General features: G+C 35.3%; 1 protein-coding gene across 6 annotated transcripts in view; it reads right to left on the bottom strand.

Moving 5' to 3' along the window:
* Positions 1 to 8459: 8459 nt before the first annotated feature.
* Positions 8460 to 23965, bottom strand: part of LOC131040010 (uncharacterized) — a 33167-nt gene continuing 17661 nt past the window's right edge. For all 6 annotated transcript variants that reach the window (XM_057972879.2, XM_057972881.2, XM_057972880.2 and 3 more), the window contains 4 exons: positions 18634 to 18737; positions 12927 to 13098; positions 12696 to 12836; positions 8460 to 12576 (listed from right to left, as the gene is read on the bottom strand). In XM_057972879.2, coding sequence (XP_057828862.2) covers positions 9367 to 12576; positions 12696 to 12836; positions 12927 to 13098; positions 18634 to 18737 — 3627 coding nt within the window. In that variant the 3' untranslated portion in view covers positions 8460 to 9366. The remainder of the gene's footprint in view (positions 12577 to 12695; positions 12837 to 12926; positions 13099 to 18633; positions 18738 to 23965) is intronic.

Genomic DNA, 23965 nt, shown 5'->3' with positions numbered 1-23965 from the left:
TCCATAGGTGTAGGATCTCTAGGTTTACTCAAGGACATGATCATCTCATTTTTCCATTTCTGATTAGATAAGAAAAGGATGTTGTTTGAAGGCTTAAGAGGCTCAATTTGTTTAGGCCAAAAGTAATCAAGAGTTAAAATTTCATGCTTCGTTGTGGGTTGGTAAATGCTAAGATTAATTGTTATAAAAGTGTCATTATAAGAAAATTTCAAACATTTAAATGAATTGTACAAGGGATAGCTTTCATAGAAGAGAGCCAAGGATGTCCCAACCTCACACGAAATTGATTTGATGTAAGAATAATAGCAAATGTGACATCTAAGCACTTAGTAGCAACCTCAATGAGAAGGGTAATATAACCAATAGTAGGGCAAGAGAAAAAATCATACACCTTAACCATAACATCATATTTATCATAGATTACTTGATGCAATTGTGAAATATAAAGATGTTCTTCAATAAGCATATTCACCATACAAACTAGATCAAAGAGCACCCCATATGAGAATTTGTATTTAATCTTCAAAGTGATATATAATGGGCCACCAAGTGCAAAAATAGTCTCACTAGGATCAAAAGTAATACATGTCTTCTGGAGGTGTAGGTTTGTCAACAATATTCACAACATTATTAGGTTATATGTCAAGGTTATTGAGAGAAAAGGTAAGAGACTCAAACTCAACAACATTGGTAGAACAATAAGGCAATGGATTGGTAAAGATTTGGAGGTTTTTATTAAGAGGAGCTACAAAGTTATTCCCTTTTTCATTAACACTAGCTATGGATATAACATTGTTATCAATGAATTCATAATTTCTTAGAGTTAAAGAAAAAGTTGATGATCATGGTAAGGTGGAAATTCTTTACAAGAATCAATTGGCTTAATGGGAGGAAGTTGCAACACATTACCATTCATTAACCTCGACATTATACTATGCAAAGACTCAAAAAGAGGAGTTAATTCTTTTGTAAAGTATTTGGATAAAGGGGCCACACTTGATGTCGTGGCTGCCACTTGAGTGTTGATGATGTCATTTATTTTAATGAAATTGGGTTTGAACTTCATAAAAGATTGTTGAGCACTCTCATTCTTATCAACCAAATCCATTGAAGAGGATGATTCAAATTGACTCACTTGAAGCTGATAATTATGAAGCACTATACACAATTACGTAAAAGAAATAAACTCATAAAATAGAAGCTTATCTATAATGTCTTTTTGTAAATTAGAAATAAAAATTATTTGAACATAATGATCAGGCACTTGATAAGCAATTTGAGAATGCAAATGTTTATATCTACTAATAAAATCAGTCACTTTTTCTTTAACTCCTTGCTTACAATGAATCAAATCAGTTAAAGTAATCTTAGGACCAACTTTGTTATTTTGAAATTGTTGAATGAAATCATTAGCCAATTGTTTAATGAAGTAACTAAATAAGGAGACAAATAACAATACCATTGCAAGGCTTTATCTCTAAAGGTTATAGTAAACAACTTAGCCATAAGTCTTTGGTCATGAGCAAAATCACTACACAAAGTTTGAAATATCTTCACATGAGTCAAGGGAACACATTTTCCTTTATACCAACTCCAATTGAGGGACTTCCATATGTTTAGAAGGAACCGCATGGACAATGTCATCAGATCGTGGGCTTGCTACATCAAATGTGGGAACATTGAACTTAGATTGAGTTATGGAAGCCAGTTGATGTTGTTAGGATGTAATAGTTTGGGCTAAGTTATTGATGTTTTCTTTGGTGGATGGATTGAAGTTGGACATATTGGATTATGATGGAGGAGTCACATTGTTGTATGTAGGTGGAGGTTGATAATATGGAAGAGGAACATGTTGTATGTTGGTATGGGAGATGGTTGTGAAACAAATGGAAAACTCACAAAAGGAGGTATGTAAGAATATTGATAATAGGATTTACCTGATGACTAACACGTGTAGGATTAATATGTAAATGTCATATGTGTGGAAGTGGTCATGATAGAAGATGTAAATGTAGGCACACTAGGAAAGGATGTAGGCATAGGAATGGAATGGTTAACTTGACTAATGGGTTGAGAATATCTAACTTCAACACAAATTTTGATTGCCATAATATTAGTATCAACAATATGGACAAGACCACACAAAAAATACACACATATCTTATCACTTTGCACCATTATTTTTAATCCTTAATCAAGGGGATCGCATCACTATCCAAGTTTTGTTGACCCATCCATTGTTGAAGATTTTCAAATTCATTGTCAATCTTCTCCAATTGGTCAATAGTAACCCTAGTTAATGAATCATCCACATCATGAGAAGTATGAGGAGAATCAATATGAGTGATGTAATTTGCTAGGTTAGAGGAAGCACCAACATTCATGTGGAATAAGTTATCTAACTAAAGCTCCATATCCTTAGATTTTAAACCTTGGGAAGCCTTAAGTCTACAACTTCTTCTCACTAGAATATTGTGTGTAGGACTAATGGTAACAAAAATATTCCACAATAGAGGCAAAATTGGATGCAAAAATTGAAAACTATGATTAAGCAATGCAATTCTTTGTAAAAATGATTGATTAGCCAATTAATTAAGCAATTTGAATTGTGATATTGAATGTAACTAGATTCCTATAAATATGAACATAATATGTCATAACAATCAAATCTGAAAACACAACTGAAAAAATTATGCAACCCACAATTCAATTTTAGAATAATAAATTAGGGTTTTTTGTGAGTTTAACCTCTGAATTTATGTAATTCAATTGCAAATAAGATTTATGAGTGCAAAAATTAATGTTAAAGTTCATACAAATCAGTTATGAGATAATAAATCAGAAAAAAGCTTGGAAGAAGTCGAGTTCACCAAAATGTATTGGGTGAAAATTAGAATTAGGGTTTTAATTAAAATAATAAAAACAATAATAAGCCTTACTATTTGCCAGGACATTAGCGCTCAACAAGCTTGCTTCTTTATAGTAGTTATGAGCCCGCCTCCTACAGCCCAAATTTACCAAAACATTGAAAGGGGTGAATCTAATAGAGCCAACCACAATTCAAATAAGGAAATGGATGACATTATAGTTAGATCTATTGCTTGTTAATAATTATCCTCTTTCTTAGTTGAATTTGGAAGATAATTGTGAAATTAGGGTAAAACAATGAATAATTGAAGCAAATTGTCAAAAATAAACTACTACAAATATCCACGGAGCCAAAAACTGAGATCTAGTCAACAAAAGATGTTTAGAACCTATTCCCAAAATTTTGGCTTGATTTTTCAAGACCAAGTAGTATAGATTTGTCTGGGTCCTTTGAATTTCGCTTTGTCGAAAGCTGAACCTATTTGTCATTGTTGACTCTGTTGGAATCCCCAAGTACAGCTCCCAAACTTGTTTCCTACACACAGAAAGAGAGCGAAAGATTTTGTGGATAGGGGTTTGTCTTAAGTCAACCCCTAGTTTAAGAATTAACCTTGAAATTGAAATAGTAATTGAAATGGAAATTACTGCAAAATGCTTTCCTTTTGAGGGAAAGCCTAGATCTGAAGTAAAATGCTTGTAATTGAAATTATATATACCTTGATGAAGTTTTGTTTGATCCCGAGGCAAGAATTTTAGGATGTCTTGTAGAATGTCTTCAAAGAAAGTTGATCATTGATGTCATCTTGAATGCATAAACTTGACTTCACTTCTCTAATTTTTCATGAATGACTGATTGCTTGCTCACTTGAATTGAATTAGGATCTTGATTTTTGCCTCTTGGAAAAGTAAGTTTCAAATGAGAAGGGTAGACCTCCTTTTATACTTGACTGCCCAAAAACTAATTGAATTTTCAGAGTAGGCCAACGTGGGGTCAAATTTCCTGTTCATCCAAGATGACCGTTATGAGGACCAAAAATGGGTCCTAACTAGTCCTCTCTATTAGGACCCATTTTTGGTCCTCATAATGGTCATCTCGGATGAGCCGTAAATTTGATCACGTGTCGATCTACTACAAAAGCTCAATTAGTTTTTGAGCAGTCAAGTATAAAATCAAGACTCAATCTTGGAGGGAAAGTAGAGCAGGAGATGAAAATGCAAGTCTATGGATGGTGTGAGGAAAATCAAAACAGGGATCAGGCATCAGGCATCAAATGATGAAGCACTAAGGTGAGGTCTAAGTGAGGACAAAATTGTATGCGGATACAATTTACGATGATACATCATCAAGCCCATTTTAATGTGAAAGTACTTTAGAAATGTGGTAGCTAAGTCATCAAATAATTTTCATGAATTGGAAGGAAATACAACCATTGAATAGCCTAATCCTTTAAAATCTATGGAAACATATTGACCAAGATATTATCTTCACATGCAAAGTTCAAGAAAATAGCCATAAAGATTGTACATGAAGAATTAGGTAGTTTTTTCATTATAAAGCTCAAATCTAGAGACACAAAATAGAATGGACAATAAATATGTAACCACCTCAAATTTGAATGGCATGCAATGTGGTGATTTATAAGTGATATAATTTTTTGCTAACTTTTTTCTTAATATTGTCTATTAGGTGGTGGTGGAGACATGGGTGGTGTTGATGTATGTGAAACAATGAAGTATTTATAATGTGGTTGTGATCTAAGGGGTCATAAACATTGATAGATGAATCATATTCTAGGAAGCATTGGTCATGGGGTGAGATGGAAAAACAATATGAATCATAGGCTAGGAAGTGGGAATAGTATAATCCATAGAATGAGGAGGAATAGCTTGGGACATATTAATGGATGGAGTAACATGAGTAGCTATGTGGGTAGAAGGATGGGATGTAAATAGACGCTATATGTGACGTAAAAAATAAAGGTGGTCTTGATGGGAGGGATAAAGTTATGATGTAATTGATATTGAGGTGCAAAAAAATTGTAAAATGTGGAGAGATAAATGGTAATAGTAGTAGGGATTGCATTAGGGGTAATAATAGCGACCATAGGAGTGGTGGAGGTAAGCGTAGGATTATATTGAAGGAAGATGGATGGAGGAATGCATGTCATTGGAAAGAGAATATGTTTCTAAGCATATAAAATATTTATCATAGAGATCCCCTTCCAAACTCTTATAAAAAAGATGAGTTATTTTCTTAGGAAACATAAATAATACTAGAACTTTAATGGATATAATTAAATTTATAAATAAAACATATAAATATGAAACAAGATAATAAATAAAATAAAATCAAACTAACAAACAAAAAATTCCTTGAATAATCTTATGTGGTTTGTTGTAAAACGCCAATCCCCACGCTCACAAAAATATAAATGAGAAGAGTGGATGTCAGGGATCAAGGCTGACACTTCCAGGATATCGAAAGAGAAACCCATGATCCCAAATCAATTTACACCAAATAATATGTATTTACAACATGAATTCTAAGGAAATTTGAAAGTTATTGTTGCTCTTGATACTTTATCTAAACCAATGTATGATTTTCTTAAATAAATTAAAAAAGGAGTAACAAGAAAGTAAAAGTAAATCTAATTTAAATGGGGCAATGATAACCTTAGTTCATATATAGATAGTTAGATAAAATCAAACAAAACCAATAAAACCAATACTACATTAACTGATATTCACACGATCAATCATAGCAATGGTGCAATCATTTGAAGGAAATAAGGAACTAGTATTTCAAACTTCATCAAATGAAACAAACACATTTTTGCAACATTCAACATGGATTTTCTACTAAGTTTTGTACAAGCTTTTGAAGGTTCTTTTAAACAAAGGATAATACATGTATATTTATGTAGCATCCTAAAATTGCACCCTTTGCAATTTTCACCACATTTGGGGCCCTCACCTTAGTGTTCTCATCTTCATGCTTGATCAGGACCTATTTATGCCTCCCCCATGCACCAAACTCCATATTTTCATACTTTACCTTGTTGGGACCCCTTGTCCTTGCCCTAAATTGGGGTAGGACCAAGGCATGGCATCGTGGTCCTCACCAGGACCATGGCGCCATGCCATGGACCTCCTCAATTGGGCCCTAATTTGAACCCTTGGCCCTATCTCAAATTTGAGCGGGAAACTTTTCCCCATGTTGGCCTATGTTGGAAAATTAACATTATTAACAACAGGCAAGTATATAAGGAGGTCTTCCCCTCTCATTTGAGCATAAGATAATAAGGCAATAAGGTGGAGATGAGCATAAGGCAAGGAGACTACATTCAAGCATTCAAGCATTCATCATCAAGCATTCTTCAAGGCTGCATATTCTTCATCTATCCATTGGAGCATCATTACATCATTCATTTGCAAGCATGTGTGTATTAGGGTTTTGTCATGCTCATGCCATTTCATACAACATATGTGATTACATCTAAGAAGCAAAGCATCGTCATCATCTATTGCAGATCTAAAGGTATACCTCTCTATCATTTATTTCAAGCATTTGCAATATTTCATTCTAGGTTGATTCCAAACTAGGGTTTGGCCAAAGGCAAACCCCTATTCCCAACCCCTTTCTTCTTTTTGTGTGCGGGAAGCAAGGTACACATCTGTTCTTCTAGAATTAAGCTTTATTTGCAAAGACAGAAAAACCCTTTTTGACGCGTGAAAAGTTTGGAGGACCAAGTTGGGGGTGACCTAGTCCGAACACACAGTCCCTACAACTTTTGGTAGATTTCACAGAGCAGCTTTGAATTATCTCATACTCCTCAAATCCAGGTGCACGATGAAATCCCAAACTTATAGCTCACTGTTTCTGCATATTTTGTCCCCAATTCTAGCATTCTACCTATTTCAACAATTCAACTTACAAAAGAGGAAAACCCAAATCAATCCAATCCACTCAATATTTAGTCCTTGTCTCATTTAGGATTGGATCTAGTGGATTCATCTCCTCTTTTGAATGTAAAGTCCTCCAAGTGAAAATTGACTTAGTGAATTCTCCCTTTTCAAGTGGTGAATTTGCTAAGCTCAAATTTTCCACTTTACAATTTCCAAGTTGGGCAAATCGGTAGAATCAATTATTGAATACTCTTGCATAAAATTTCACCTTATATTTGTATGTTTTTTCTAAAATTTAAATTACAAGTCATATACAAGATACAAAAGCTCTTCAAACGAAAATAAAAAATGTAGATAAAATTCAACCATTCGTGGCATAATTCAATGGTTAAATCATGGCATTGGTGTTGTAGCCACCAAAGTTCAAACCCTTGATAGGTCATAATGAAATGGGCGTTGTGCTCACAGGCTTGAACCTTTTCGTTGATGTTGATTCATGTTGATGACTTCATGCTCCAAACCCAAACTAAACTAGTGAGCATGCAAGCTTTGTGCTCTTGCTAGGTCCTCTACTTGTAGACTCACTTAACTCAAGGCAATCAAACAATTATCATTCTACTAATAAAAAAAAGGTAAATGAAATAAGTTAATTCTTAACTAGAAAATAAAATTTATGTGTTCATGTATATATGTGGTAAATAGAAGGTTCTAAGTGAAATAAATAGCACGTAATTAAATATCTCCTAAACTATATTTCTAGGCATTTTTAGATTAGATATATTAAGAATACTTGTACTAATTGATATTTAATCACATCAAAACATTCTTTTAAAATAGATATAAAACTAGTAAAAATTGAATGGTGTACAAATTTCACCATTACAATTAGATATTTGTTTTACCTCAACAACTATTTTATTATTATTTAGAACAATAGAAATGAATAAGTAATTTTAAACAGTATCAATTAATACATGTTTACAACAAATATAATAACTTAAATTAATGTATTAATTAAATTATTTTATATAGTTACTTTATTTTACCTACTTAAATTATATTGGATAATTTTTTTATTTTGTTTTTACTTTAAAAAATCAATAAATATTTATACTTATATATTACTTTTAAAAGTTTAATTTTATAATATATTTTTTTAATATCTATTATCTTATTTTGACTTTTGAGTCCAAATATCAGCATTCGACTCCTGATATCAATATAAAATGCCTCTTAATATAATTATACGAATTGGACATTTTAAAGTCTTTACATTGAATGACCACGAATGGAGACATACCTAATTTGTAATTTCAAAAGCTTAAAAATTATCAGTGTCACAGAATATTGACCTTGGATTTAACAAATCAGATGAGATTTCTGGTTCATAGACTGTTAATGACAAACTTTCTTTGTTTGCTTGGAAATCTTCAAATATGGGAAAAAATCTCCTTATATGTAATTTGGTAAAAAAATCTGTACAAGAGTATACTCTGTATACCTACGAACAATCAATCAAATCAGTAGTTATGTAATCTGTGGGATAGGTTGATTGATGCAAAGGGAAAAATGGTGAAAACTTGGACTCCCGTTGGAGTTCCAAAATGTCTATGCAGAAATCAGATGAGATTTCTGGGTCATAGACTGTTATTGACAAACTCTTTTTGTTTGCTTGGAAATCTTCATAAATGGGAAAAAATCTCCTTATATGTATGTAATTTGGTAAAAAAATCTGTACAAAAGTATACTCTGTATACTTACGAACGATCAATCAAATCAGTAGTTACGTAATCCGTGGGATAGGTTGATTGATGCAAAGGGAAAAATGGTGAAAACTTGGACTCCCGTTGGAGCTCCAAAATGTCTATGCAGATAGTTGATCTCAAAGAAAATAACCAAAAGAATCGCAGCCTTACCTTATAACCTAATCTTGGAGAAGATAATAAGATCCCTGAAGTTTAGTATTCTGTCCAGTACCCGTCTCATGTAATCCCAATCAAGAGAAACTAATCAAAATTTGCTTACAACCACCCTCTCTCAAGTAGCTTTGGTGCCTCGAGCAGCAAAATGGTAACCCCAATTGTTTTTTCCATGACACTAGAAAGAGACTAATTGAACAGATGAGACCTAAATGTAGATACAAATTATAAGTGTTTCCCAATTATATTTGTACACGTTAGGGATATTCAAATTCTGAACAAGAATGGCTGAAACCGTTGCCACCATCACTGTGTTTGAATATGGGAAAAAGAGAGTCCATCCAACCATCTCCCAAGGATGATTTGTTTTCCAATTGACACTAGATTTGAATCACAGTCTTCTCAAAAAAAGATGCATTTGTCTTGTAAATTCGCCTGATTTCCTTCTAAGAATCAGCACTCAAGTTTCAACTGAATCACATAAAGAAATGCAGAGTGCCCCATCAACGAAACCAGATTACATAAACATCACATCACAAGAGATGATCAAATCTCTCCTACCAATGTTTTCTGTCTTTTCCCTCACTATGAGAAATTCCAGGGTATGGCTATTGAACTATTGCAAGCATAAACTGAAAAGACTGCATCATACAGCACTTATAACATAATGGGGCTATTCGGATGCAGTACTTGCCCTGTGATGCTCTTTCATTGCCATAAATTTGGCAGCCAAGTCATCATAATCTGGAAGCTTTGGATGAACATGGAGAATGCATGGAGAATCAGCATTAGATGTAGTTTCTTTAGAGAGACTAGTCTGCATTGATTGGGATCGAACTGCTGATTTTACTGGAGATGCATTTGAGCGTTCAGGGGGCAATGAAACGACCCTTTCCCATCTACATGGAAGTTTTGGTGGAGGCCTTTGAGGAGGTCTCACGGAAGGGGACGCGGGGCTAGAAGGTCTGCCACATGAACGAAATCCTGATGATAAGGAGGGAGTAGCTGGAGATAATGGAGGGCGACGAGGTGTTGCCACACTAGCAGCATCAGAGTTTCTCTTTACAAAGTCTGTATTCTGATGCATCAAGGAGGTGGAAATGTCACCCATACTTGTTTTTTCTTCACACACATGTTGATTGTAAGATTCAACCTGATCAGCTGTACTTGGGGGATTCCTACTCTTAGATACATTACTTGCCTCATAAAGTGGATTCTTGAGTTCATCCCTTGCCAGGTTATATGTAGAAATCCTGTTCTTTAAGTTTGCTCCATTGGACTGCTGTCTTTCTTTCGTGGGGAAGCAATCTGTTCCATGCATTCTGTGCCTCTCAATGCAAGCCTGGTTATACTCATTTTCTTCCATGTAGCACACTGAACTAGGTTGCTGCTGGGCCTTACCAGGCCTGTCAATGTACACAAAAGAAACCCTTGGACTGCAGAAGTTTCCAATTCTTCTAGCAGTAGACTCATCATATATATTACCTCCAAACTCTGGTTCTTCACAGTTTTCTTCTAGCAATTTACTGCTTCCTCCACGTGGCTTGTTGTCATGAAATCTATAATCAAAACTTCTTCTTCGAACTGATTCAGAATTTGTCATGTGCTCAGCCTTTCGTACCTTTCTTATGGGATGAGATTGTCTAGCATACTGATCTTCGGAGTCTGAACTGTCTATATCACAATCATAATTATCCTTATGACACAAATTCAGTGATTCTTTTCTTCCTTTCTGTGGCTTGTTTTCCAGAGTTTTACCACCCTTGCAATGAATTTCTTGAGATTTGGAATGTCTCATGAGAGTAGGATTTGACCACTGCCTTCTATGATTAGACTGCTGAAATTTCTGCTCCACATCTTCATCATTATTTTCAAGGTGATCATTGTTCTTAGGTGATTGAGAGCCATCCAGAGAATGTAAGGTACTATCACCCCTACGCTGCTGTAGCTTATATGGATGCATACCTACAGAACTGGAAGTGTAAGTTTTATCAATTCCATATAGCATATCTTCACCAGAATCATCTAGAGAGTGTAAGGTAGCTTCATCCCCATTCTGGTGTGGCCCAAGTGGCCGATCTCTTATAAATCTAGCAATATGAATTTCCTTGCTCGGATAGAATATCTGTTTCCTAGAACTGTAAGTCCCATTCAACAGTTCATCATTTTCTGATGGCTGGAAGCCATTAGATGTTTCATTAGACCTCTGTTTACCCATATTACTCTTGTCCTTATTACATACTTTCCTGATGTCATGTTCTTCCTCAAATGAACGTTGTTCATTTTCCTTTTCTCCTCTTTGAATGGTTTTCTTACCATGAAGCTGAACATATCCAGGAGATGGACAATCTCTTACCTGATAGATGTTCTGAGGAATGATGGATATTTCAACATCTGAATCTGAATCTGAGTCAATATAAGAATCAATCATATCATATGATGTCCGATGTCCATTTCTTGATACTGATCTGACTTTATCTTCAAACAATGGCTGTGCCATTACCCGAATATTAGTACCACAATCTGAATATTTTCTGACAGTAACTCCACCCTCTGTTTTGACAAAATCATCAGTATAGAATACCCCTGCTCTATTCTCATTTTTTGAAGAGACAGTTTTAAAATGACCTGATCTATTGGGCATAGGAAAAGTACTATCCGCACTATTATTGTAATCAGGATAAAGACTGTTAATTTCAATGGGATAATGACTAGAAATTGAATGTCTTCTCCTTGATTCTCGTCTGATCTTTTTTCTAGTTCTAGATGAATTCTGATGTTTTAATCTGTCTCCCAATCTGGAGCTGCCATCAACTTCAATATAATCTTTGAAATAGCATCCTTTATCTCTCATAGTCCCTCCTTCAGGGTATCTCTCACTTACTTCAGTGTCATCAACTATAACCAATCTTTCAATTTTTGTGTCTTTCTGTTTTGGACTGCACCATCTACGTTCATCAAATTCTATGCTACCATCTCCAACCTTCTTTACATCAGTATTACTTGTTGGCGATGATCTTGTATTTACATGTCTCTTGAGATAATTGTGAACTCCTTGCTTTTCCCTGTAGCAATCAGATGAAGTCTGCATGAGCTTAGTTTTTTGTGACTTGCTTGGGCTACTGTACCTAGCTGATCTGAGCTCTGAATCTCTGTCAACTAGGACTTCCCTCCTTTGCGGAGAGCATGTTTGGATTCTACTGTATCCATTTTCTGCAGTATGTGCCCAACTTGAATGCTTGCTTTGTAATGGCATAGCATCAGACTGTTGCAACATTTTTTTGTCACTAACATCTTCCTCGTTTTCTGAGGTGTAATCCAGGGAATCAGAGTGTTTAACTTCCATTTGTGACTTGGAAATTTTTAAAAGATTTGTGGCCTGAGATGTAGCTCCATCTGGTGGTTCAGCAGCACTGCCATTATTGTAACCCAAATCCTCAGAATGATTATTATCAATGGAACAAGAATCAAACGAGGCACCCTTCACAAATCCATGCCCATTTGATCCTGGACCAACATTGTGGTATCTATTTATCAAACCAATTCCACATGGCAATCTTTCTGTCTTTTCAAGGCTTGAAGTCTCAACAAATGTTTCTTGGACACTCCCATAAACTACTGGAATATCTCTTTCAAAAATTTGATCTTCACATCCAACATGCAATGCTGATTTCTCATTGTCTTCATTGAAATAAGCACTTCTCTTTTTCTCGATGCTGTCAGAGAACTCATTTATATTGCTCCTGCCATCATTTACAGATTGCATGTAAGTGCTATCTACATATGTTGCATCATTGAAAGATGGATGAAAAGACGAATCAACTCCATCCTGCAAACATTTGGAATTCTCTGAGTTGAACTTTTTGGACCCTCCAGATCCTCCCTGCATCAACACAAACTAATCAGCACAAACATAGTTTTCAAGTCTGGAGCCACATGGACATGCATAAAAACATTAAACAGACGCGATCTGAAGTTTAACTATTTCTTATATGTATATACCAATGAATCTTTGGTGGGCTCGCCAAAGTCTGCTTCAATATTTGAGGAGTCCCACTGGAGGTTGAACTCAACTGCTATACCTTTCAGTAACTTCAACTTAGAATCAATGTCTGGCAATCTATCAGGCAGTTGCTCAATAATCTACAAGCAAAGAAAAGCATAAAGTAGTTTCAGATACAACATTGCAGACACAACAAGAGATAATCGCACCACAAGATTATGAAATTGCACCTGTTGATTTACACAAGAATTGTGATGTAGATACACTGCAGCAGAGGCAAATTCATATCCATATCTCTTTGCAAAAAGACTACGCAAACGCAACAACTCCGGTAAATCAGCACACCTTGCAGAAGCATAAATCAAGCTTGATACTGCTTCATTGATATCTTGAGGGCGATCCCTGGAAATTTTGATTGGGTTTGTAAGTGCATATTGAATTTTCCATTCTAATCATCACAGCTTGAAATGGTAGCCAGCCACTTGTAGTAAACTACAACCTTTCCAATTTAAGAATTGATACACCATATGCATTCATAAATCTATGATATTTGTATATAACTAACATAATATAAAGCAGTATGAAAGCTGAATGGACAAATAAAAAGAAAAGAAAAGAGAAAGTTCAGACACTAGTAGAAATAACAAAAGAACCTAGTGTATTTATTTCAAGTTCCCCCCCACAAATTCATGCACAATCTCTATGTCAGTTGCTTTTTTCATGTGCTTGTTACAGTCCAAAATTAGAAAGTTGCCAGACAAGGCTTATTTTAGTTGCACGAAAGGTGACAGGACACCATTTCACATTTTAACACCATGCATTCAAAATCAATAGTAAACAGCTGTTCTTTTATCAGCCCCGAAACATCCCATATCATTTGCTACAGTATATATTTTAACATATATATTGTAAAACAACTGGATCAACACTCAAACCTTGGTGATCCTAATGTATGGATAGTCTTTTATGGTATACATAACAGTTTCTTCCATGCAATCTTTTAAGTCCATTTTTTGCTGCCTTGCCACTGCTGTCCATTTTCTCACTTATGCATACGAAATGATATTTCTGCAGTGAAATTAAGATTTGGAGAGAGTGCTTTGAATCCCTAAACCTCTGATCATGTGATCCCAAATCAAGTTCAAAGGGTCTATAAACTTTGGTGGCATATATTTCTTCAATATAATAAAGTACTGTAGAGGCCGCTTGTCACAGTTCAAGAGCTCTGCAGAAACAGAGTTTCCCCACTTTGGGAAAAGCTAGTTGCAATCTATAAAACCAAGAAGATTCCACAATTTTGTGACATCCCACAAGCTATGTACTTCATCTCCACAGATCAGAAACAAAGAAAAAAAAGAGAAATACACAAACATACATAGAAGGTTAGAACTACTTCACACCAGCAAATCATTGTCTACATAGTGCCAACATCACAACACAATTTTCACCTGGCGCATGCAACAAGTGGCATCTTCTGGGCATCCTAATATCAAAGGGAAGAGAATTTATTTCCCACACTCCCTATCTTAACTTATTACAATGTGTACATAAATATGAGCATCTTGCTCCTAAGTCACTTTAGCTCCACATTTTCTAAATTCCTTATTCCTTCTCAAAATCCTGCTTTGCAACAAAATTCATGTTAAATAAAATAAATTTATTTATTGAAACTGTAGTTTTCTGTGTAATTGATTCTCTCCCTGCATGTAAAAAACAAAATTCCCACTCAAGAAAGTTGGTTTTCTCATTTTATTTGTCATCCCTCAGATTATCCTTGGATTCAGATCAGTGATATAAAAGTACAGAAGTTTCACAGAGAATGTAACTTATTAAATGAGACCAGGATACAAGAAGAACAGAGTCCCATCCCATGACCCCACAGTTTACCTTCTTACACAAAGGACAGTTTCAAATCGTAACTATCAAAACTGACTTGGTTAGGCTCATGAGATGATTGAAATGCACTGGAATAAGAGAAAAAAGATGTATGGCAGTTGTGTCGAAAGCTCCAAACCTTTTTGTTTTGAACCTTATCTGCCATTGTTGCTTATGCATGTTTAATTGGGTTTTTAACAGTGAATTTAGGGTTGGAGGGAGATAAGTTGTACTTGAATGCAATTCTCAAATGAGCTCATATCTCTCTATCCCTACATGCATAAACTAGCACATACCCCAATGGTGTGTACTTATGCTAAAGGATGAGAACAAAAGTTGAAAAGATCAACCCAATGTAGAACCACACATGAAGCATACACATATATATATGAAGACAAGAAACATACACGAGGTATACCCATAAGCATTGATAGATTCCTTCTTATTGACTAGAACATCTTCCATGTGAAGAGATGGAAAGAGAACCAATTCAAATCCCTAAATGAGTGTCAACTCTACTATTTTGTTGTGCATGGGATGATTTTGCCTACTGCTAAAATGGCTGCCAGCATTGTTCCTATCATGACATGTTTGGCTCTTGCCAAAATGGTATTAGCATTTCAAACCCAATTGAGTATGACACTATCAGACATCTTTCTCTTCTCTCCTGTTCTGATCTGACTCTATGATGAAACTCACACATAAGATGGCTACTCCTGAACCAACTGAAACTGAATATTTATCTAAATAAGTCCAGACCATTGTAGCCTGAATCTTTAATATCACATGATCCAAAATCAAGCTCAAAGGGTCAACAAATGTTCATGTCATATATTTCTTCAAGACAATAAAGCATCATAGAGGCTTCTTGTCTCATTAAAAGGTACTCACGTAAGGGGAAATCCAAATCTCCAATCCGAACAGAAAACCATAGTGAAGTGAATCAGGGATTGGAGGATGGAATGAAGGAACCAATACTCAAGTATGCATAGGCCCAAAACTCCAATAAAGGCAAAGGAACAGGGAAAAGTTTGGCTGAAAGGTATGCCAAGAATAGAAACTCCAAAACTCCAACAAGAACATAATACTTAGGAATGTTGAACACAAGGTCTCCACACATAGGACCTTTTGGGATTTTCTTCAACTTCGTCCCATTTCTCTCCTAAATGTTGCACTTTCCTTCATGAACTTGGCATTTGATGGTGTTGGTCATTTGAAGTTGAAGGAGGCAGCGTATCCACCCCAAAAGGCACACAAACAAGAACAAATCCAAACTTGCAATCTTGATATAGTAATGCAATGCAAAGTGTCAATGATCGGAGTTAGGAGATACCCATACTTGATACCACATTAGGTACCCTTGCATCTCTGACTCTAAAAAAGTTTACATAGGAAAATTTTGAAAGTCAAGGATCCAATAAACCAAGGAAAAGGTACCCAAATAAGAACAAATCCAAACCTCCAACAATTTGAACTTGAAAAGTTTTCTTTCTTCCATAGCCAGTTTTAATTGTGAAAATGAGTGGGTCATGGCAAGAACTTAGATGGATTTTATAGCATCAAATTTGGGCATTAATGGTGAGAGCAATGGAATTTTGAGCTAGGGAGTTAGAGATAATAAGGAATGGGTACTTGGGGAAAGAGATGGACAAAATTCTACCTCCAATATAGAAACTAAGCAAAACGTACGGGAAGTTGAGAGTTGCGCTTTCTTCATACTAGGTCCCCAATTATGAACAAGTCAAAACCCTTAATTTTGACGAAATATTTAGTAAAAGAATCGGGGATTAGATTCAAGGGGAACATGGAAACAGTGTTAGGAACAAATGCCTCATACCCAGTTACATTTATTCCATTTCCTACATAACCCATAAGAGAAAAGGATGCATACATGCCTACGGAATAATTATCATGCATAGATCAAATAGACAAGCCACAAGATAATACCAGATATAGCCTAGGAAAAACTCATGAGGGAAAAACCCAGCCTTCAAAAGCATCCATACTCCGTCATATTTTCCAGCCATAAAGCAATACAAAGCACTTATAGAGTTAAAATGAATACTCCTGAAACATCAAACTTCTCTCATGCATCCTCCATGTGTCCAAGCATGAATCCACACATCCCATGCCATGCTTCACATATGCACTCCTAAGAAACACTCAATAATGACAGCCCACTCAACCAACCAACCCAAACCACCAACATTTGCTTGCTTTTATAGAATCAAGCTCATACAAAATACAACTAGTGGTAAAGTAAAGCCATGTGAATACAATACCATTGACCCCTCATTTACTATTGGGTACTAAGTTTTCACTTTATTAAACATATTTCTCCATTATTAAATACTTATCCCACTGTGACACCCACATTAAATATAATTCCCAATGTTACAATACAACACATAAAATGGCCCCAAGAGTGTTGCTCTCAATGATACGCGTCCATCTAGGTTCCCCCAGGTGCACCACACACATAAGAATAAAGTAATACATTATAAACATTATGCAAGGTGTACAACACCTTATCCAAACAAACAATACTCTAGCAAACAAATGTCTAAAACACCAACACATCAGGTAACTCAAGTGCAACGTGCAAAGGATCAAGGGTTCAGGGATCAAGAGGAAGACATACCACGTACCAATGTGATGGTGAGCCCGAAACTCAGACACAAGAGGAAATAATGCAAGGGGCTAGGATTTCAAAGATCAAGGGGATCATGAAAATGGTACCTAGGGAAGGGAAACTCCAAACTTCAGTGCAAGAAAGAATTTAAGGTAAGTTCTTGAGATTTTAGATATTAGGGGTGAAAAGGAAATGGTACTCTAGTAAGGAAAACCCCAAAAGTCCGAATGTTCAACAAATTTGCAATACAGCCCCCCACACTTAGACCTTTTGAGATCTTGCCACATCCAACACATTGATAAGCACATGAGGGATGACAAAAGATACACTGACAGTAATTTTTTGACAAAGGGGAAACCCACTTAGACTTCTTAGATCTGTTATAAATGGTGTACTAAAACAAGGCACATCCAACAAGGTACACCAGGACTTCAGATTTTGCATTTTGAGGTAGGTTGAAACAAGGCTCCAACAATGACAATAAAAATTAGCTTTCCCGATACCTTCCAATATTGTTCCACCAGTTTATAAAAACATCCAGTAAGCTTGATCATGAGATCTAAACCTATGGAGTACAAAATTCAAATAGAATATATAAGGTGAAGTGAAAAAATATATAAGGTGAAGTGAAAAAGTCTCATTGTTCCCCCGAGAGGGATCTTATGGGCTAAATTAACATGCTGGCTACGATCTAAACTTCAATACATCATAGTTTTCCACCAAGTTTTTGAAAAGCATTGGGGATACATGGATGCAAGGACAGTTTTGAGGAATCTATACAAAATTATCAACAATTATTGCTTAATTAATGCAGCATACATTAAGCTCCAACAGAATTCCATCAAGGGTATGGTTCATTGGTAAAGGTGTGGCACTGTCACAGCAGCCCCCCGAGTTCAAAACCTTGCTAGGCCATTGTGCTTGTGGGCATCATGCCCCTACTTGGCTTTTGCACTTGCAGGGTTTGGACTGCCTATTTGTTTCAGGTAGGGGATGGGCCCCAACATTGGTGCTCTCATCAGCTGGGCCCAATTATTACCCAGTTTAGGCCAAGGATCCACTTGAAATCATTAATCAAAAAAATAATTAGCTCCAACTGATCACAATCTTGATGAGCTAAAGAGGCATATCCCTGTCAATTTATTAAAGCAGGCAAAATATAAAAAACCAGAAATAAGTTCCTGATACAATTTAGTACACAATAACAAAATTAGACTTCTAGATCAATTTTCCTTGTGATTCTATGTAACTTCTATTTATCTGATGGTGTTGTTGTTTATTGCTCAATGTTTGTATTCACTTAGAATTTAGATTAACGATAAAACACTATCAATCATGTACCTTCCAGATTTGGAGTTCTCCCATTAAAAAAGATGCAACAATTTGGGAAAAGAAAAACAAAAATAATGAGCTAACCAAAAAATCCATACTTGTGTCTACGAATATAAGAAAGACGCTCCAAGATGCATTCACAGAATTTTACAACCATATCATATCCATCCAAAAGATTCTGCTCCTGGAATAGAAAATCAACCTGCAAAAAACAGAAAAAGACAAACTTGGAGCTTTATAAAATAGTAATTAAAAAGTGAACAAAGACGTGCAATATATATAACAAGGATATTTAATATAAGGACTTATTCTAATTGATAATTTTTTTCTAGTGAACAGTTACAAAATATAACTAAAAATACTAGGCAAACATACTTTAAAGAGAACACTAGAAGAAATCAAACAAACCATTACAAACCATTAACAATAAAAGTATTAATTTTAGGAATTTTTACTGTTCACTCAAATCAAAAATATATTACAAATCCAGCTTAGAAATTATCAACACGGGAAAACTTTGTAAGTCAAAAACATTTTATTTTTTTGTTTATACTAAGAAAAGAGAATTTTGTATATTTAGTATCATTCCAAGCTTTTGGATGTTACAGAGAAAATGAGTTAACTATTGTGCTTTATGTTTTCATCAGCTCAGATGTACAGAAGTGCTAGAGAAAGCAAACAACTATCTACTTCAAAATTGCTGTTGTAGATATTAAGTTATCATGGGAGTAAAAGCTTTAAAATATGCGCACCAAACATACAGATCCAATTGAAAACACGAAAGGTAGAAAGCCTACTTCCGTGGAGAATGGAACCCAGGCAGGATATTTTTATGAGGAATTTGTTGATTGGGGACACAACAGTCTCAAAGTGATTGCTATTCTTCATAAAAGAATGGGATGTTGAAGGTTGGACTATAAAGGGGATCCTTTATGGACATTTCTCTCAGTTCAACTTCCCTTTCTAACCAAAACATCTCTTAGATTAGATTCCCTTCAGCTACATCATGGTTTTGTGTATCTCTTACTGAATCATGCTCTTGTGGCCCTATGTATGGGTATCTCCCAATTTTGTATCAAAGGCATGCTATATTTCCCTCTAACCCAATGTAGAAGGGTTATGAATTTTGTAAAAAGATGCCTTTCATTTATTGATGTGATTATTCTTTATCCAAAATCAGTCCCTCTCAGCTGTAATCTTTGGTAACAATCCACTTGGTCGTGATTCCCAGGGAACAATTATGCAAGAAAAAGGACTCTTATCTCTGTGTGCATTATCAACAATTGAAATGCTAGGATTAATAAATGTCAGAAAGCCCAAACCTTTCAGTTTCTACTTTGGACTGGAAAGAATTTTCTGTCTGCAAACCAAAAGATTCATAACAAGTATACCTTCAACCACTACTGCATAAACAATTTTAATCAGATGATTCTAATCAAGTGTTTGATGTTTCATTTAGCAAAGATTGATAAAGAAGGAAAGGAATTGTTTCAGTTTCCACGCATGACAAAAGTAGATCAATGGGGCTCATAAAATATCCAAATACAACTGAAAAATTCTAGAGTAAAAAAGAACCTTATGAGCTGAAAAATAAAGTATGAACTAGAAAATTAAAACAAAAGTATGAAATAAAAATTCAAGAGGGTAAACCGAATCAGGTAAATAATAATTGTATGTAGCCTTTTGAGAGGAGGACTACTCAAGGGAGGGAACAAAAGGAGGCCAATGTTGAAGTTGAAGGCCAATGGCTTCAATATAGTGCTTTCACATGTCTATATAAGCACCTGGAGCGGAGGTAGAATCAAAAATATAGATGGAAGAACTGGCAGTATCTCATAATTTCTGTAGGAAAATGTCATATATTAAGGAGTCTACGTTGCAGAATTCAAGCAATAAGCAAGAGACATCCCTTAGAACATGTCCCAAAGCCCAAACAGGGAGTCTTTAGAAGTTGAGAGAAAACTGGTGATGATCCCTTATACCCATGCCTGAACTTCTAGCAGGGAAAACTAAAAGGCTCATGATGCCCGAGTAGAAGCAGAACCAAATCTAAAGTGCATGTTACAATAAAATCAAAATAAGAAAATGGTATTGCAGAACCCAGTTCCGAAAAATCCTCATCTACAGTAAGACCATTATAATTTGAAATCCAAACTAAGTAATAATTTATTCAAAATCTCTCTTAATGTATTCATTAGAATACATATTTAAATATATATATATAGATATCCATCATTAATAGACATGTCCATTGGACATATCCCTTTAGATGAATATCAACAAGAATATAGTCATATCCTTGCATTGAAAGCATCCTATGGGAATAAAATATTAAATGTTCATATATGTCCTTTCAAGAATGAATTATTAAATGAAAATAATTTCCAAACCGCATTATAACCTTGTCTCATGCTTTTGTAAATGATTTTGTAGATAATTTTCCTTCCCCAGTCACCTATATTGTGCACCTCAATTCTTACCTACTTTTTCTTCTTTCATCCCTTTACTATCTGTTGTGGCCTCTTCAACTCCTTCCTCTTTGACCTTAAACGTAAAATTGCTATTAACTACATCTAATTTGAGACGAAGAAAGTTAAAGAACCTCGAATATAAGTAATTAGACAATTATGAGATTTACTTCAAAAAACTACATGTTGATCATATCACTTCTACAACAAAAGAACAAACTGGTACCTACATAATCCAATCCAATCCAACTAAAATTCAACAAGCTTTCTTTTTTTTTTCTTGAAGTTTATGCAAGTACCATTGAGGTCTTTAAATGTTGTAACCTTCCACACAAGAGCTACTTTTGGTTTCCCATCTTATTATGTTACCACTTATAATTTGCACTGCACTTCTTGTAAGGACGGACCCTTAACTCTAGAATGAAATAGTAGTTGCTGCAATGGCATCCAAAAATGCCTGCAAGCTTGAAAAGAGGTGAACAATAGGGTTCTCAACTCTCCTATTCTTTTGTTTTCTTACAACTTGAAGAACATGCTTACTCTTGTGAACAGTAAAATGTTAGTAGTTCCCAAGAGATCTTTGGTGCTATTCATATTTTAAGCAAGCAGCAAAAAGATGCCCACAATCATTACCCTTTCATGGAAACCAGCCTTTTTTTATGCTTTTAATTGTGTGAAAGTAATAGGAGCACATAGAGACATGAATGATTACAAAATACAAACATAAGCTGAATATCCTTATTAAGAATCATGAACAAGGAACGCCCATTGATTATTAATGGAAATCATCCCAGAACAAGCTAAGGCAAATCTTCCTCCAAAGCATCAAGCATACAAAGGAGAAAGCTACAACACCCCATCTATGCATGGAAACAATTGGACATGGATTCAAGTACAAGAAAACATGACTCTCAACCCTTGGCAACCTTATACTCTAAATGAGGAAAGTCACCCTTCTTATATCTACTGCTCTTTGTCTCAACAAAGCTAATCTTATTTTACCAATAGATATTTGTACATTTTCCAAATACTAATACAATACTTGTTTATCAAAAAAAGAGAGATTTGGTACGATATTTTGTCAGTCTAATTAATTAAAAGCCACCATCCAAACATAGATTGAAATATTTGGCATATTAGGAAACCCCTCAAGAATAATTTCTATTGATTTATCACACAACCACCTTATCACCAATCTCAAGCTTTTAGTATTGGTCCTTAGCTTTGTAAGAATAATTTCTATTGATTTATCACACAAACACCTTATCACTAATCTCAAGCTTTTAGTATTGGTCCTTAGCTTTTAGTATTTGTCATGAGGATCTAGCCGAGGATCAAACTGATCATAGGGAGAATCTACCCTTAATTTCTGACAGCCCACACTCAAATCAACTATCACATCATTTCAAAACATGAACCAAGTCTGTCAACAACATAATAACAAACTGGTGAACCAAACACTGTCTTCCACAATCTAAAAACACAAGATGTAGATAGAACATGTGTCTCCTTCCAAACCACAAGTCATAATTCTTCATCAAAGGCAATATGAAAGTTACTAGAGCAAGCATAGACTATGTAACTGCAACCAACTTTCCAAAACAAAATTCAATCAACAAAACAGAATGCCTCGTGATAATACAAACAAGGCTTGATCAATTATGTAGTTATATCCATCAATGGGACTCCATAAATCAGTCACAACTCAAAATGCACTAACATGACAATGACAGTAACACAATTCTCTAACTATCCAGATACATCAGAAGTAAGCAGCAGAGCTGCAACAATCTCCTTCTTCATCAAAGACAACTTCAGTCCAAAACTTTGACATCAATGACAACTTTTGTTCAACAATCCTAAATGCCCCAAGGACTTGGGGACTTGGAGGGGGCTTCCCCTTTTTCCAACATTGGTTTGACTACCCCATTTGGTGCATAAAAATTTAAGGTAAATTTTTAAGGAAAATAATGCTAAATGTTTAAGTAGCCAACCAATATTAGCAAATCTAGAACACCAAACAACTGTTCACACACAAGAGAGAAGCAACAAAAGATGTTATTCTACCATTCAAGAATACAAGCATGAATATAACATTCATAAGATGCATAATGTACAAGAGAAGACTTGCTTAAAAAGGTAAGGTGAGACCTAGGCATAGGATTAAGATATGTCTCACAATCATATGCAATGAGACAAAAAGAGATAAGTATACCATGTGTACTCTAGAAGCTACCTAAATTAATTTAAGAACTAGGTGTGAATAGGTCCAAGAAAGAAACCAGTTAGGGAATAACTCTTTTCACACCAGCACCCCCCTCCCTTAAGTGCAACTTAAGGAGGAACAAACCGATGCAAGGATGGTCTTGCAACAAGGCCTGATTAGGTACCCATGTACAAAAACAATCTCTCACAAATGAAGAAAAATAGAAAAACCTTGTGGGGAAAAACTCCTCTCCAAAAGAGAGAAAAGATGCAAAGAAAACATGAGAAGTGAAGAAAGGACTCTAAAAGAGCCCCCAAGGACAACTTCCTTCACCCCAAGGACAATTGAAGATAACAAGGTGATGTCAAAGATTCACTAAAGATATTTGCAACTTACTCCTAAGTAGGCAAGTACTCCAAGCTGAGAACACCATCCTAGATAAGTTGTCTAATGAAGTGCATGTGGAACTCGATATGCTTAGTATGCTAATGCTCCACTAGGTTGTGTGAGATGTGAATAGCACTATGATTATCACACCAAAGAGTAGTGGGATGATTGCGAGGAGATCCAAACCCAATCATCATCTATCAAAGCCAAAGAACCTCTTGATTAGCCTAAACTTTATCTTGATGCTCAACCTTTATCAATGATAATGCAATAGTTGCCTACTTCTTGCATGACCATGCAATTGGACCCTAACCAAGGCAAAAGACAAATTCAAAGTAGACTTCCAATCATCAACATTACCAACCCAAT

Source organism: Cryptomeria japonica, chromosome 7 (assembly GCF_030272615.1).
Source record: "Cryptomeria japonica chromosome 7, Sugi_1.0, whole genome shotgun sequence".
NCBI classification, from domain to species: domain Eukaryota; kingdom Viridiplantae; phylum Streptophyta; class Pinopsida; order Cupressales; family Cupressaceae; genus Cryptomeria; species Cryptomeria japonica.
This window is presented reverse-complemented; position numbering and strand designations above follow the sequence as displayed.